At 34.8% G+C, this 16,858-nt stretch overlaps 1 protein-coding gene across 1 annotated transcript; it reads right to left on the bottom strand.

Moving 5' to 3' along the window:
• Nucleotides 1-46: 46 nt before the first annotated feature.
• Nucleotides 47-15,651, bottom strand: ankar (ankyrin and armadillo repeat containing). The gene is made up of 23 exons (XM_067410263.1): nucleotides 15,087-15,651; nucleotides 13,611-14,048; nucleotides 13,353-13,516; nucleotides 11,944-12,059; nucleotides 11,667-11,847; nucleotides 11,364-11,586; nucleotides 11,215-11,253; nucleotides 10,430-10,631; nucleotides 9,622-9,830; nucleotides 8,884-8,988; nucleotides 7,524-7,771; nucleotides 6,440-6,608; nucleotides 6,013-6,254; nucleotides 4,067-4,220; nucleotides 2,974-3,135; nucleotides 2,771-2,877; nucleotides 2,569-2,691; nucleotides 1,847-2,005; nucleotides 1,509-1,626; nucleotides 800-909; nucleotides 499-695; nucleotides 361-407; nucleotides 47-254 (listed from the first exon to the last, which is right to left on the bottom strand). The coding sequence occupies exons 1-23, from the start codon at nucleotides 15,649-15,651 to the stop codon at nucleotides 106-108; spliced, it is 4,227 nt and encodes a 1,408-aa protein (XP_067266364.1). The 3' UTR covers nucleotides 47-105.
• Nucleotides 15,652-16,858: the final 1,207 nt, after the last annotated feature.

Genomic DNA, 16,858 nt, shown 5'->3' with positions numbered 1-16,858 from the left:
TTTTTTTTTTTTTTTTTTAAAAGCTTACAATGTTATTTCTCTTCCATCACCTTTTGGTGTGAATGGCTGTGCCACAGTTCATGGCCTTTCATTTAACTTCAGTGGTTAGGTACTGTGGCAGGACGTCTGTCCCGTTCTGACTCTGGGGTTTGCGGTTCTGGCCCTCTGTCTTATATGGTGCGGCGAAGGAGCTGGTGTTTCTCTCTTACCGACTGCTGACCGACTACACCTAGCATTCAGTCTCTTCGACAGTCCTGGTGAGAAATAGCATAGCGCAAACAGCTGTATGTGAGATATATTCCTCTTCGCTTTAGCCAGGATCACAGTTTTTCTCTGTCATACACAAATCAATTGAAATACCTTTATTATCACGGTGAGGCACAGGAGGGCCACCATTTATCTCCAAACTGCAATGGAGAAACCAGAAAGAAAACAAATTATGCTTGTGAATTATCAAAGGCCTCATATTCAGTGACTTCCTGTTGAAATTTAAAGCACCTGAGGGACGGAAACCCTATTCTTCTCTGTCTTTCAAACTCTGCTGTAAAGAATTGCGATATTCTGGCATCTTGTGCTAAATTCTTCTTTAGGAGGTCATATATGTGAGGGTTTTTTCTACATTTTGCCAGAAGCTGTCGATGAGCAAAGCGATTGGAGGTCAGGTAACCCAGAGCACTTGCACAAGCTGTTCGAACCTAAAATGTAGGTAGAAACAAAGTATATTATTTTAGTTTTAAAATCCTTATTCTTATTGATTGGGTAACACTGAATTTACATAAACTGATTAAACACTATCTACCTCTCCATCCTCTGAGTCCAGATGAGCAGAGAGATGCTCTATAGCACCCATGGTGACAATCGCATCAGTAGTACCTGCTCTTATGTGAGCCAAACTAGCAAGAAGTTGTGCTGGAATAAGACAAGATGGACCATTACACAAGATTATTTTCTCATTTTATTGATATCATTTAAAAGTTTGGTCTCTGACTTTTTTTTTTTTTTAATGGCTTTGAAAGAAGTCTCTTATGCTCACCAAGGCTGCATTAATTTGATCAAAAACACAGCAAAAACAGTAATATCATGATATATTATTACAATAAATCTATTTAAATATACTTTAAAATGTAGTTTATCTCTGTGTTGGCAAAGCTGAATTTTCAGCATCATTACTCCAGTCTTCAGTGTCACATGATCCTTCAGAAATCATTCTAATATGCTGACTTGCTGCTCAAGAAACATTTCTTATTAGAATTGTTGAAAACAGTTGTGCTGCTTAATATTATTGTGAAAACCATGATACTTTTATTCATTTATTTATTAGAAATGGCAATATTTTGTAACATTATAAACATCTTTACTGTCACTTTTGATCAATTTAATGCTTCCTTTCTGAGTAAAGGTATTAATTTCTTTCAAAAAATCTTAATGAAACCAAACTTTTGAACAGTGCTGTACATAACACTAAACATTGCATCTTTGCATTATGTTTTATAAGCAAGTCCTCTTACCTGCAATGACCACAGTGGTCGTTTGGTCAGATTGCAATAATTCAACAAGATCAGTGACTCCCCTTGCAGTCAAATTCACTTCATCTGACCCACTAATTACCCTGGCTAACACAACTATCTGTCAAACAAAAGATTTATATTAAATTACCTGTTTTTCTAGCCCTTTACAGGTGTTCATTAAAAGTTTTCTACTATGGTAAATAAGGTTTTCTTGAGAACATACAATGTCTGAGATCACATTAATTAAAGTTTGAAAAACAAAACAATTGTTATGATGTAAAATGTATTTAATACTTTATATATATATATTGTGGTTAAATTGTGTATCTTCTGACTACCTGAAAAGCAGCTTTTGCTCTTTCTGTCTCATTGTCGGAATTCAAAAAATTCTCATATATCTTCATTGGAATTCCTCCCATTTGTCGAATTGCCTTCTGTTGTGCTTTGTTGTTGTATGCAAACAGGGATAATGCATGTCCCGCATCCAGACAAATGTTCTGAAAGAAAAGACTTGCTAAGCAGTTCATTTAGACAAATAAGTTTTAGGGCTGCAACGATTAATCGCGATTAAAAAAGTAAAAGTCTGTGTTTACGTAATATATATGTGTTCTTTGTATAATAATTATGTATATATAAATACACACACATTCATGTATATATTTAAGAAAAATTTTATATTTATATATAAAATATTTGTTTATATGTAATATAAAATATATATAAATATATATATTTATAATACATGCATATATTTCTAAACTTTATACCTGCATGTGTGTGTATTTATATATACATAATTATTATACACAGAACACACATACATATGACACACATGAAAAAAATTAAGAGACCACTTAACATTGATTTCCGAACTTGAGGTGGTCTCTTAATTTTTTCCATAGCTGTATATATTACGTAAACACAGACTTTTATTTTGCAAACAATTAATCACGATTAATCGTTGCAGCCCTAATACGTTTAGTACATCACTGGCATCGAATAAGCAAGGTGGAATATTTTAAACCAAGTTTATAACCAAGTGGTACAAAATTTGAATTACTTTATTTTCATCCCTCAGGAGCTCCAGAACAATTTCATAAGAGAAGTCCTCTTGTTCCCAAAATTCCCTCTGGAATTTTTGGTTCCCCATCAGCACACAGGCGAGAGTCTGAGCCACTTGTACCTAATGTGTTTTAAAAACACAATGATGTCACTTCTTGTTGAGGTTGATGGGTAGGAAACAATTTGAAGTGAATTCTTACCTTCACCTCTGGAGATTCATGGGATTTTAAAAGCTCTGATAATGTAGGAATGGCCTTTTCTCTGTAAATAATCTTTTGACTATTTTTATTATTAGTGAGCGCCACTCCTGCAACCACAAAACAAACGTTTTATCATTTGCACTATAACACAAAGCCTTTTACACCCAAAAAAACAAAACAATGGAAGAAGTGTGAGATAGTACCAATGCACAAACAACCCAAGGCTTTAATGACACTGAGCAGGGTCTTCAGTGCTGTTCGTGACCCTCGAAGCAAACGCACCAAAGGCGGCACCCCGTACTCCCTGCAAAAGCCATCCTGATGGGTACGACTATCTCGGATAAGTGCTATTGCCGCTCTGCACCCTGTGAAACAATGAAATAAAGTGAAAGCCAAGTATGGAAACCCATACTCTGAATTTGTCCTCTGCATTTGACCCATCTAGTTAGTGCACACACATTCGGAGTAGTGAACACACTGCAAACCGCAGACACAAACTCAGAGCAGTGGGCAGCCATTTTTTGCTGTTGCGCCCAGGGAGCGATTGGGGGTTAGGTGCTTGCTCAAGGGCACCTCAGTCATTTCCTGCCACTATTGAGAATCAAACCCGCAACCTTCGAGTTACCAGTCAGAGTCTCTTGCCATTAGGCCACGACTGCCCCAAAATACGTGAAGATAACATTCTCCAGGGGGTGGATAATTTGTTCCAAATCTGTAACGATATGAAGGTGCGGACAGTTCTGTCTGAAAAAATTTTTAAGGGAACATCTGTCTGACAAAATGTTTTAACAGACGATCCAGAGGAGACGCGATCCAGACACCTGACTGAAAAGGAAGCACTCTTGGAATACAGTGTCGTTTTGGAATCACAGCCTGTAATGGGGTCATAGCTTAACACTAATAGCAATACAAGAGACGGGGCCACTCTTGTAAGCAATGTTTACGGAGAAACCCACTGGGGGAATAACATTCCACTTGCATGCCTTCCTGTCTTATGAGTCTAACAGATCGGTGATGTCTCAAGACAGGAAGTGCTGGCCGCTTACCCGCTGGACCGGACCTGTTCTGTCAGTGACAGGGAGAAGCTCAGGCAGTCAATCTGCTCAGTTTATCCAGTGCCTGTCAACACGTAGTCAATGGGAAGCTGTTTTTATTGCATTTGGTGCTTCTTCTGTCTGGACGACAGCTTTGCAGCGAGAGTGTTACTTACATTTATGGGTGACTGATTGGTTGGATGGAACTGGGTGATGTCTTTTGGGACGGTGTATAATGAGACCAATTTGTATCTGGCCTTACCCACGTATTGCATTTTGTCTGAAGAGGACAGAAGAAGGTCAAGGATGACAGGGTAGCCCATCTTCTCTGCCATGAGTTTCTGTTGCTTCAGAGTTTGCCCGGCCAGGGCCCACAGAGACCTTGCACCCTGTTCCCTCACGTCCAGCTGGAACACCTGAACACAGGGTGAAGTTCAGAAAGAGTTTACTGTGCCAGGGGTTGACTTGCGGCTTTATGCAATACGAGAACCGATCTGTCATTTAAGTAGGCCTATATTATGGATATTGTTGGCTTTTTAACAATTGCTTTTGTTTCTCTTTTGTATGTCGCTTTGGATAAAATCATCTGCTAAATGAATTAATGTAAATGTAAGTTATCTAGAACCATACAGGTAGTTTAACAAAAAATATGGCCTTTTGGCTAAATTTGGCCAATTTAACCCTAAAAACTAAAGCCTCCTGTGTCATATTTGATGTGCACATTTCTAAGGCTTCTAAATTATCTAACATGATCAAAACTGTGCTGGAAAAACGTATTTTTAGCAAGTATATGCCTTTTGGTGTAATTCTAAAAATGTCCTGCTTCTTTTTGCTGTGAAATCTTTTTGTGAGAATAACTTTAATATTTCAAGATGAACACATATTGGACTCATTTAAGCAACTTTGGTTTACTTAATTATCCATCCATCATTTTTTAGAAAAGATTTTTATAAAACATGCTTTTGAGGAACGTTTATTTGTACATCTGTCAATCAACATCGCATTGGATTGCTTTATATGTTTTGCCCCCACAATAAAAACTAAAGTGCTTTGTTCATGAAACTAAGCATTTAATCATCTTATACATTTATTGGGAGATATAGAGTGACAACTGATATTTTTATGCATTTTATGTATGTGGTCTGCTATATGATTATAGTGATCTCATTGATTAGCATTACAAAGTAGCAACATTTCTTCTTACTTTTTGGCCATATAAATATCAGTAACTGCACCAAATGTCAGTCAGTTTTCTGAATAAAATTGAGATGTTTTTTTCCCTTCACAAATATGAGCTCCATATTCTCACTATATCATCCTATATATGTACTATAGCCTGATATATCAAATATGATCCTCAACAAAAAACACATATGCAATTTGTTTTAAGATTTCCTTTCAAGTTTCAATAAACTTCCATTTAAAAATTTGATTTTTCTAAATATTATTTTATATGTCAGGCTTTACAGGGTTAACATTTGTAGATGTAATTCAATCATGAAAGCAATGTTGTTGTTTTTCAAATATAATATTTTATTCAAATTATACTTTTATTCCATAAAATCAAAAACTTTATTTAATAAATAGAAAACTATTCAAAGAGTTTTGTTTATTATATTATTCTAATAAATTTATTAATATTATTTAAAATATTGTTAGTGATTGTACAATATTCTGATATTAGAATACTAATAAAAACAAACCTATTAAATAATTTTATTGTACTAAATATTAATGTAATATCTGTATGACAGAATCTAATAGAATAGGCCCGTAGCTTAACTTTTTAATAACTTTTTAAATGTTAAGTTGAGTTAATACTAACTCAAGTAATTTAGTAAAAACTATGCACAATATAGTCTGTAGTGGCTAAATCCATATCAATTTCATTGTTGCAAAATGTTCCTCCTAAGTAACAAAAACATTAAAGCAATTCATAATTCCTCACTGAATAATTTTTTTTGACTCTGAATAATTTATGGACTAATGAATTTAAATCACATTTTGAGGGGAAAAAAAATTCATGACAGTTTTCCAGAACAAAAAAATGCACCATTACCAAACAAAAAGAAAAGAACAGCTTTATATTAATTTATTCTAAGTCATCCCTGCATTACTAATGTTTTATTTATGAACCGGCTTAGTTACCCAGAGGCAACATTGTGCAATAAAGTTTTAAAAAGAGTGCTAACACTGCAATTACTTTACCTTTAAAAGTTGTAAAAGATAGTTAGCAGCCGATTGCCTGAGGAAGCACTGCTGTATGGCAGGATTGTGACTGGCTATAGATTCAAGCGCTGTGGCCGCCTTGACCTTAACAGGTATCTTCCTCTCTCGCAGGGCTTGCACCAGTGCATCGACCGCTCCTGTCTCACATATGAGCTCCTGGTTCTCCCTGTGACCCCGAGCCAGCTCTGCAAGGGCCAAACAAGCCTCTTCCTGTAGTACTTCTGTCAGAAAAAAAACACATTTAATCTGAAGACAATTGATTTTAGATTTTCTCCTTTGTGTTCCACAGAAAAAAACAACATGAGTAAAAAAAAAAAAAAAAAAGACAGGATTTTTTTCAATTTTTTAATGATCTATTATTTCATTCTCTTCTATTACTGAATATTTCCCAGAAGGTAAACAGTACCAGAGTTCACAGATAGGAATTCGACGAGATGTGGAACTCCTCCAGCTTGTGCAACAGCAGTTTGGTTGCATGGGCTTCTGACGCATAGAGTACGGATGCACCTGACAGCATTTACTAGCACATCTTGGAGGTCAGAGGTCAGGAGCTTCACCACTAGGGTCACCCCACCCTACAAAAAAATTTGAGTATTTCATTAAAAACAAACAAAAACATGTGGTGTTGAAATGTTTGGAATAATTACTATTTTTAATGTTTTTTAATCTGAATTTATTATTTTTAAAATGTAATTTATTCCTGTGATGGCAAAGCAGAATTTTCAGCATCATAACTCCAGTTTTTAGTGTCACATGATCCTGCAGAAATCATTCTAATATGCTGATTTGCAGTTATTATCAATTATTATTGGTACTCAATTATTAATAATGTTTCTTATAATTATCTATGTTGAAAACAGTTTTTGCTGCTTTATATTTTTGTGATACTTTTTTAATGATTCTCTTTGATAAATAGAAAGTTGAAAAAACAGCATTTATTTCAAATAGAAATCTTTTGTAATATTCTAAATGTCTGTCACTTGAATCAATGTATTGCGTCTTTGTTGAATAAAAGTATTAATTTCTATTTCTTTTTTTTTTTTTAATCTTACTTATTCCAAACCTTAAATGGTAGATTATCATGGTTTCCACAAAAACATTAAGTAGCACAACTGTTTTCAACATTGATAATAATAAGAAATGTTTCTTGAACAGCAAATCATCATATTAGAATGATTTCTGAAGGATCATGTGACACTGAAGACTGGAATAATGATGCTGAAAATTCAGCTTTGCATCACAGGAATAAATTACATTTTAAAATATATTAAAATAGAAATCAGTTATTTTAAAATATAATAATATTTCACAATATTTCTGTTTTTACTATATATTTGATCACATAAATGCATCCTTGGTGAGCAGAAGAGACTTCTTTCAAAAACTTTTCTTTATTATTTCAAACTATTATTCCAAAATATTTCACTTCCAGTCTATAAGTTTAGAAACTTTAAATATGAACAGATAGCATAAAAAGTATCTTGGCTCACCAGCTGAGCAATAAGGCTTTGGTGCTGCTCCCTGTGTCCCGCCAGATCAGCTAGTATAACAGCACAGCGAGAGTGCAGCTCAGGCTGACGGCCGCTGAGGAGCTTGATCACCACCGGTACGGCACCATGATGCACCAGATCTTCACAGACTTTTGCATTCTCTGACATATGACACAGCACAGCTGTAGCCATGCACTGCACCACCTGTCTGTCTGAACAAAGGAGGCCCACCAGCACCGGAATACCTCCTGCAGTGCAGTTACAGAAACGTAATGCATTCTTCTAAAAGCCAATTCACACTGAACCCACAGACGGCGACCAATGTGGACAATCACCAGATTGCAGTACCTTCAACCAAGTGCCGTCCAACACCAACAGAGGTAACACACTGATCCAACAAAACCCGACAAAGTGTCTGTTGCCATTGGTCGGTGTCTATCGGTGCAGTGTGAATTGGCCTTAACATTTTCTAATCTAGGCTAGTAGCTCTCAACTGGTTTTGCTTCAGAACCAACAGTACCAATATTGTTGATCTTACAAAGGTAAAAAATGCATTTTATTATTTATTATTAATATATTGAGCTATTTTTCTCCTGATGTCAGAACGAGGGGTGTAACAATACACTAATGTCACGATTCGGTTCGATACACGATACTGATCTCACGATACAATACTCTCGTGATATTATGAACAAAGCCCAAATAGATTTAAAATGGTACATTTTTTTTATATAATTCTAACTGATACGGTAAACAATTAACAAAAAGTACTGTTCATTAAAATGCTACATTTGATATAACAACAAAAATTTATTTGGACTAGGTCCTTCTCCTCATGCACAGGGCAAAGGTGACACTAAAATAGAAATATTCATGATTTTGCTTAGCTAAAAATACAGAATTATGTTAGACTCAGATGCTTACACTCTGTCCTTGACTATATACATTAAAAAGGTTTTAAATATTGTATTTATTATATAATATATAATAATGCATTTCATCTTTAATTTATTAATAATTAATAAACATGAAAGCTCAAATGTAAATGCTAAATTACATCTAAACTTTCATTTTGGGTGAACTATACATATTATACATAGTATATCGCTATATCCACGATTCATATTGTCGCATATTTGTGTTGCAAAATATGGTGACATGATATATTGTTAGACCCTGAGTCAACACAGACATCTGACCCATTTTGGGGCCATAACATAGTAGCTGAGAACCATTGTTCTAATATTTAGCAGTGACTTAAACATAAAACAACAACTATCCAAAACTAAATAGGCCTATCAGAAATAGTATAAAATAAGGTGAAATGAACTTGATTATCAAGTCTATATATATCTATGACCTGCTTCCATTATGTCCTCACAGGAGGACTCAGTGTTTACACAAAGAGCCTCAAGACACCTGAGGGCCATCTCCAACCGCCTGGAGTCCTCACTCTGGATCATTTCTGCAGAAAAAAAAAGATGGAGATCAGGTAAATTATTACCATAATAACAAATTTAAAAACTAAATTTAATTAATTACCTTAAATAAATTAGATTTAAATAAATAATTTGCTATTTATCTAAAATGTTGAATATGGTAATAATAAGGAATGAGCCGTTTTCATATTTATTTGTAGTGTATTTTGTAAATTAAATTTAAAGTCACCATGAAATCTAAATAGACAATTCTTGTAGTATTTATAATAAATGATTTATCAGTGCACATCATTATTTTTTTAATTAATGTGCCCTAGTAATCTTTAATCAAAATAACTTCCCTCCCTCTTGCAGCGACATCATCTCTTCAATTCTCTGATAATGTGTTTACTGGCACGAGGGCAGGTCCAATAGCAAACCACAACCATCCAATCAATTCCCAATTTGACAAAATCAAGTCCCACCCTACATTTTTCCCTGTTCGAGAAGCCATTTCCACTGAATATACATCACAATAGGAAGGAAAGGACTATAGAAACTTCCATTTCATGCTGACTTTAATGCTTTCAGGATGATATTATACATATCTAACAGTAGTATAGTTATGACTGGTGAAAAATTTGGAAGACACATTTTAAATCTGCTACATCATACCATACCGACAAGAATCCTCCACACAGGAAGCCCATCCAAGTTCAGCTGAATGAGGTGTCTAAGGACATCTGTGTGAAAGTAAAGTGCTGTAAGGTGGACTGTGTTATTTCCCTTGCTGTCTTCCTCTTTCCAGTTTGCCCCAATGGACAAGAGGACGTCCAGAGCTTCCAGTGAACCAGAGGTCGCTGACAATAAGAGTGGTGAACTACCATACCTGTAAAACACCCATTATCATGTATCTTAAAAAAAAAAATGTTTCTGATTATTATGATGAAAGAAACTTTTGTTAAATTAATGCATACACTTCTGTTTATTAGTTTGTTGTCAGTAAGATTGTTTTTGAAAGAAAATAATTCCTTTATTCAACAAGGATGCAATAAATTGATCAAAAGTGACTTCTATTCTTCTATTCATCAAAGAATCCTGAAAAAAGAAACATATCACGGTTTCTACTAAGAAACGTTTCTTGAGTATCAAATCAGAATATTAGAATGATTTCTGAAGGATCATGTGACACTGAAGACTGGAGTAATGATGCTGAAAATTCAGCTTTGCCATCAAAGGAATAACTTATATTTTAAAATATATAATTAAATCAAAAACAGTTATTTTTAATTGTAATAATATTTCACAATATTACTGTTTTTACTGTATTGTTGATCAAATAAATCAGTCTTGGTGAACATAAGAGACTTCTTTCAAAAACATTACAAAATCTTACTGACCACAAACTTTTGAAAAGTAGTGTGTATACATTAAAATATATACATAAATATATTTATAGTCAATCAATTGCTCAAATATATCACATACTCAGCAGGGGTCTTCATCTCCAATAACGTAGGGTCTTTCCTGCATAGCGCCTGAATACATGCCACCTGTCCGTAAAAGGCTGCAAAATGAATAGCCATCCAGCCTCTCTTATCCACTAGTTTATAGTCTGCTTGCAGTGCTAGAAGACAGTTTAAGGATTCAAGGGAGCCACATTGTGCAGCAAGGTGCAATGGTGTGAGCCCTAAAAGGGAAAAAAAAAGTTACCAATGGCATCTTTACACACATCTTGCTAGGTTTTACATCACTGATAACAAACTTCATCGATTTCAAGTGATCTTGAGCTATCACTTAATAAATAAAGCATAATAATAATTATTATTATTGTGAGCCCTAAAAGGGGGAAAATGATTTAAAAGAACTGTTGCAAAATATATAACATGCTAGAAACATAATAATCACTGCAATAATGATCCAATCAAAGACTCTAAAGCATTTGCCTATTTATATCCAAACAGCAACTTTTTTTTTTTTTTTCCGTCCGGGCAGTATATTATATTATATTATATTATATTATATTATATTATATTATATTATATTATATTATATTATATTATATTATATTATATTATATTATATTATATTATATTATTAAAGATGGCATCTTTAGATTGGTTGCATCTGTTTTGCTTTATGAACTGACCTTGATAAATGTCACTTAATACAGTTTACTATATAAATGTATATTTTATACATTTTACAAAATTATTAGTAGTAGTAGTAGTAGTAGTATTGGTTGCATTGGTTAGAGTTTCCAGTACCCTTACCCGCTCCTTCTATGAATGGACCTCCAACACCTGGTTTTCCTGCCAATGAAGAAAATGAAACATACTGTAAGAATATGTGGAAATGTTTACAAGCTTTTAAAGGCCTGTAAATCCAGCTGCACATTAGTAGAGACTGATAATGTGCTGACCTGTGTTAGTGAATCTCTCACTGCGTGTCTGGTTGAGATTGACTCCTGCTGCAGCAAGCTGAAGGATGATGTGTGATTGGTTGTTGGCTGCAGCGTGATGAAGCAGAGAGAGACCCTGCTCATCAAGAACATGCAGGTGGGATGCCGGGTTCCTGCGACTTAGTGAGTAAAACGCTGCACACAGTCCTCTCTCTGCTGCTGATTTCAGCCCAAATGCCACGTTCTGAGTTACAAACACATTTTGGTGTACATGTACATGGAGGTACTCTGAAACCTAAGTATGAATTTATTGTCATTTATCACCTTGCACTTTATAGCTTTTGTAGAACCAAATGTTTTCTTGAACTGCTCGTGTTGCTCAATGTCCGTCAACGGCAGTCTCTTCCCTTTGAGATTTTTGATGGAAGCGTTTAAAGCCCCCCACCACTGAACCATGTTTTGTTGGGGATAAAGCGATTCTAACTCAATGGAGATGACATTATAGCTGCAAAACACAAATGTAAGTTAGATGCCATGCAAATCAGCATTCTAGGTGTACAGTATATAATTGAATATGTAAATACATGAATGTAGTGCTGACCTTTTCCCTTCAATCTCACTGAGTGGAATTGGAAACTGTGTTTTGTAAGTGGAGTCCTGACGAAGCAACTCGTAAAGATAACTGGCTGCTTGAGACTGCAGAGTTCTGAAAGCCACCTATACAAAAAAGAAAAAATAATCTATATATAAAATCAATTTAATATAGTAAACAACTTATTTAATACCCTAAAACCCTGTTTAACAATCCAGAAATTCCAAAACATTTTATTATGTGAACTAATAGCTTCCGCATTTAGTTTGCTGTCATTTATATTACAAGGTAATAATAATAAATTTAATGATATATTTTAAGTATTATATATATATATATATATATATATATATATATATATACAGTACAGTCCAAAAATAAAGATTTTTAATGTTTTTAAAAGAAGTTTTGTCTGCTCACCAAGGCTACATTTATTTAATTAAAAATACAGTAAAAACAGTAATATTGTGAAATATTATTACAATTTAAAATAACTGTGTACTATTTAAATATATTTGACAAATTAATTTATTCCTGTGATGCAAAGCTGAATTTTCAGCATTGTTACTCCAGTCTTCAGTGTCACATGATCCTTCAGAAATCATTCTAATATGATGATCTGCTGCTCAAGAAACATTTATGGTTATTTTCAGTTGTGTAATTTTTTTTTTTTTTCAGGATTCCTTGATGAATAGAAAGTTCAAAAGAACAGCATTTATCTGAAATACAAAGCTTCTGTAGCATTATACACTACCGTTCAAAAGTTTGGGGTCAGTAAGAATTTTTATTTTTATTTTTTTTTTAAAGAAATTAAAGAAATGAATACTTTTATTCAGCAAGGATGCATTAAATCAATCCAAATTGGCATTAAAGACATTTATAATGTTACAAAAGAATCGATTTCAGATAAACACTGTTCTTTTGAATTTTCTATTCATCAAATAATCCTGAAAAAAAATATTGTACACAAATATTTTGTACAATTGTACACATTAAATGTTTCTTGAGCAGCAGATCAGCATATTAGAATGATTTCTGAAAGATCATGTGACATTGAAGACGGGAGTAATGATGCTGAAAATTCAGCTTTGCCATCACAAGAATAAATTACTTTGTCGAATATATTCAAATAAAAAAAGAGTTATTTTAAATTGTAATAATATTTCACAATATTACTGTTTTTACTGTATTTTTAATTAAATAAATGTAGCCTTGGTGAGCAGACGAAACTTCTTTTAAAAACATTAAAAATCTTAGTGGTTCCAAACTTTTGGACTGTACTGTGTATATATGTACTGTTATTATATTTAATATAGAATATGTACAATTAAATATAATAATAATAACAATAATAATAATTATTATTATTATTATTTAATCTAGGGGATTCTATAAGCTGCCCTAAACTCATTTCTCACCTTCATTTCCTCAGTGATGTCATCAAGAGGAGGAGTCCCCACATCAAATCCAATCCCTCCGTGAAGGTGAAAATACTGATCTTGCTTTCGTGGAAAGTGCTTGCAGGCAAATTCTGGTCCAAGAATGTGTGGAGGAACTTCTCGTTCTGTTTTCAGCTTGTCATCTTTAAGCAAAAATTTTTTTTTCGTTAACCAATGTCAATGCATCCACATATTTATGAGGCGCAGCAGTGATAGCAATCAAAAGAAAATGCTAACCTGACAATGGCGGGAGCATTTGAGACAGATTAGGAATCAGCATCTTTTTCCTTAAAGATATCAGCAAGGGCACCAGGAATGTGATGAGTTTCAGGTATGCAAGGTCTCTGGAGACTTCTGCATTCCTCTCAAGGTGCTTTCTCACCAGAATAATCTGGTCCGACAGCCTTTTCTGTAGCCTCTGGTAGGTGGCCAGATCAATGCTGTCCTCGGTGAGTCGGACCACATTAGACAGGCTATGAGACCCCTCAAACACAAAGAGATTTTGGTGCTGGCGGACAGAGGTCAGGTAGGCGCTCAACTTGATCAGGATGTTCTCTGAGTATTGTGAGAAGAGATTCTCCTCATCTGCACTGTTGGGTTCATATGTTGGGTCTACATCAATGTTCTCCTTATAAATGTCCTGATAACATGGATCATCTGAGATGTCTGTTAAACCTAGTGAGACAAATCAGTGTTATTTTACTATCATCGCAATGCTATTATAGTTGTTTTTTTTTCCATTAAAATCTTTTGCTTCAATTCAGTGTTTTGGAGCGCGTATCAAACTGCCAGAGTCACGTGAGCTATTGAAGTTTCAAAACACTTATGACCTAACGAAGCCGCGTTTACTGAAATCATGTGATTTCGGCGCTCTGAACCACTAATTCGAAACAAATGATTCGTAAATCTTCAAAGCTTCATGAAGCATCATTTTGAAATCGCTCATCACTAGATATTGTGCAGATAAGTCGCTATTTTGTTATTTTTGCCGCACAAAAAGTATTCTTGTCACTATATAATATTAAGGTTAAACCTCTTTAGTCACATGAATGTTTTAAATATGTTTTAGTAGCTTTCTGTGTATTGAAAAAGGGAGTGTTATTGCTGGCGATGCAGGCCCCATCAGATTTTATCAAAAATATCTTAATTTGTGTTCCTCAGACAAGCGAAGATCTTACGGGTGTGGAACGACATGAGGGTGAATAATTAATGACAGAATTTTCATTTTTGGGTGAACTAACCCTTTAATTACTCACCCTTGTGCTGTTACAAAACCCGCAGGACCTTTGTTCATCTTTGGAACACAACTTAAGACATTTTTTGACGAAATCCGAGAGGTTTTTTATCTCACATAGAAAGCAACGAATTTACTACATTCAAGGTCTAGAGAAGTAGTAAAGACATTGTTAAAATAGTCAACGTGACTACAGTGGTTCAACTTAAATGTTATAAAGTGCAATGAACGCAGTGCAGAGCTTCCGTGTTTACGTACGAACGCCGGCACAGTATTGGCCGACGCTGTTCACGTGAGCACAACAACACATGCGTGCGATGCTGACGCAAGAGCCGGCCAATACATTAACATTAACTAAGATGAATAAATGCTGAAGAAGTTTTGTTCATATAGTTCATGTTAACTGTTAACAAATGGAGCCTTATTGTAAAGTGGGGTTAGAATAACACTGTCCTGGATTGAAAGAATTGATATCTCACCTGCATTGAGGAACTCTGCGAGCACATCTTTCTTTGTTTGAGGAACACCATCTGAATCCACTGCCATGATAGATCTCCATAACTCAGAGAAGCGCATGCGTTTTTCTCTAGAAATGTAACTCCCGTGCCAGAGAGCCTTCATGGTATAATCTATGTTTATTAGTATCTGACCGACTTTTGTATCGTAATATGCTGGCGGTAACTGGCACGTGGAGCTCTGGTCATAGTTGGGCACCAAACTGATGACAGGAACTTGGTTAAAACCATATATTCCCACAGTCAGCTCCCTCACGATCTGATGGACCACTTTGTAATCCAGGGGCAAACATGAGTCAACGGGAGCCAGAATGATTATGTTGGGAGCTAAGATGTTCCTCATTTGTCTGATGATGCCTGGAGGTGCATCCACGGGCTGGTTGTGTTCTTCACCACTGAGCAGCCAGTTACTGGAGGTCAGGCTGAGCAGTTCTTGCAGTTCCCTGCGGTCATATTTCTGTAGTAAAGACTGAGCGGTCAACGCAGCACGAACAGCACTGTCGCTGCTCTGGTCGGATGGGTTCTCCATAAGGTTTTTTCCAGATACAGACGATATGAGAGCTGTAAACTGAATGTAATTAATTTCTTTTCAAAAAGACCATTAAGCTTCACCTTAAAAGATTGAGCTGCCCGATGAAATGTGTGATTTTGAACTGTGTTGCTCTTAGCAACCAGTGACGCATAGTGACGGTTCTGCTGCAACTCTTCAGATCAACCAATAGATGGTGCTGTTGCAGGTCAGTGCAATATGCAGGGTTTGCTCAAAAGTAAAGTTGGTGCAGTTAGTTTTTAAAAAAAAAAAAATTGTTATTAGTTCATCTAATAGGGACAGTTCACATTATTAAACACTACTATAAATGCGCCAGAGTTAGCCAATAGGCTATTTTTCATCTGTAGTTCAAGACAGAATCACCCTAAAAACAAAAATTGTAGTAAAAAATACAAAAATAAATATTAAAATTATAATAGATGTGCAAAAAAGCAAAAGCACAATAATAAAAAGTATGCACAGCATATTAGATTGCTTGTATAAATCCATCTAACACGATAACACCAAAGTAAGATATATCCATTTGGTTTAATAATGGAGGAATAAAACTAATCTTTTGTTATAAATAATTAGATTTTTTTTAAAGTAGTTTAATTTATAAATGCAGAACATTTTTCACACCCCTTTAGCATCTTTTAATGCTTTAAAAATAATGAAACATTCTCAAGCCAATAACTTGATTTTTATATAATGTATGCAATAGGGTACAACGGGGCTAAAGGTGCCTTTGATTTTATTTTTCTCTAAACCTCTAGATGGCACACAAACTTGCCGCAGCATTTTCCTAAACATCCGCTTTTCAAGATGCATGTGCAAATTTGTCTGATCCTTGACGCGATCGCGAGCAGCAACGCAAAGATGATTGAGGTAGTTTGATCTCATATTTGATGTTTTTTAAAATGTTGATTTAAGTAGCAAATGAGAATCCATTAAATTAAAGTTTGTATTTTCAGACAAAGGTCCTCTTAATGATTTTCAGTTTTGTCAAGGTAATTCAAGCAACAGTTTTTCAATAACAGAAGAATATGTAAAAGTATGGTATTTGTGGTAAAAGGCGCACCTGCTGTCGGGGCAAAAGGCACAATTAACATGATCATGAATAGCTGGCTAATTTTTCTATTTCTTGACATGACATGGTGAGATTCACATAGCAAATATCATATATCAAATTGGGTATCCTTCTTAG

This window comes from Chanodichthys erythropterus, chromosome 14 (genome assembly GCF_024489055.1).
Source record: "Chanodichthys erythropterus isolate Z2021 chromosome 14, ASM2448905v1, whole genome shotgun sequence".
NCBI lineage: Eukaryota > Metazoa > Chordata > Actinopteri > Cypriniformes > Xenocyprididae > Chanodichthys > Chanodichthys erythropterus.
Note: the sequence above shows the minus strand (reverse complement) of the source record. Positions and strands in the feature narration are given on the sequence as shown.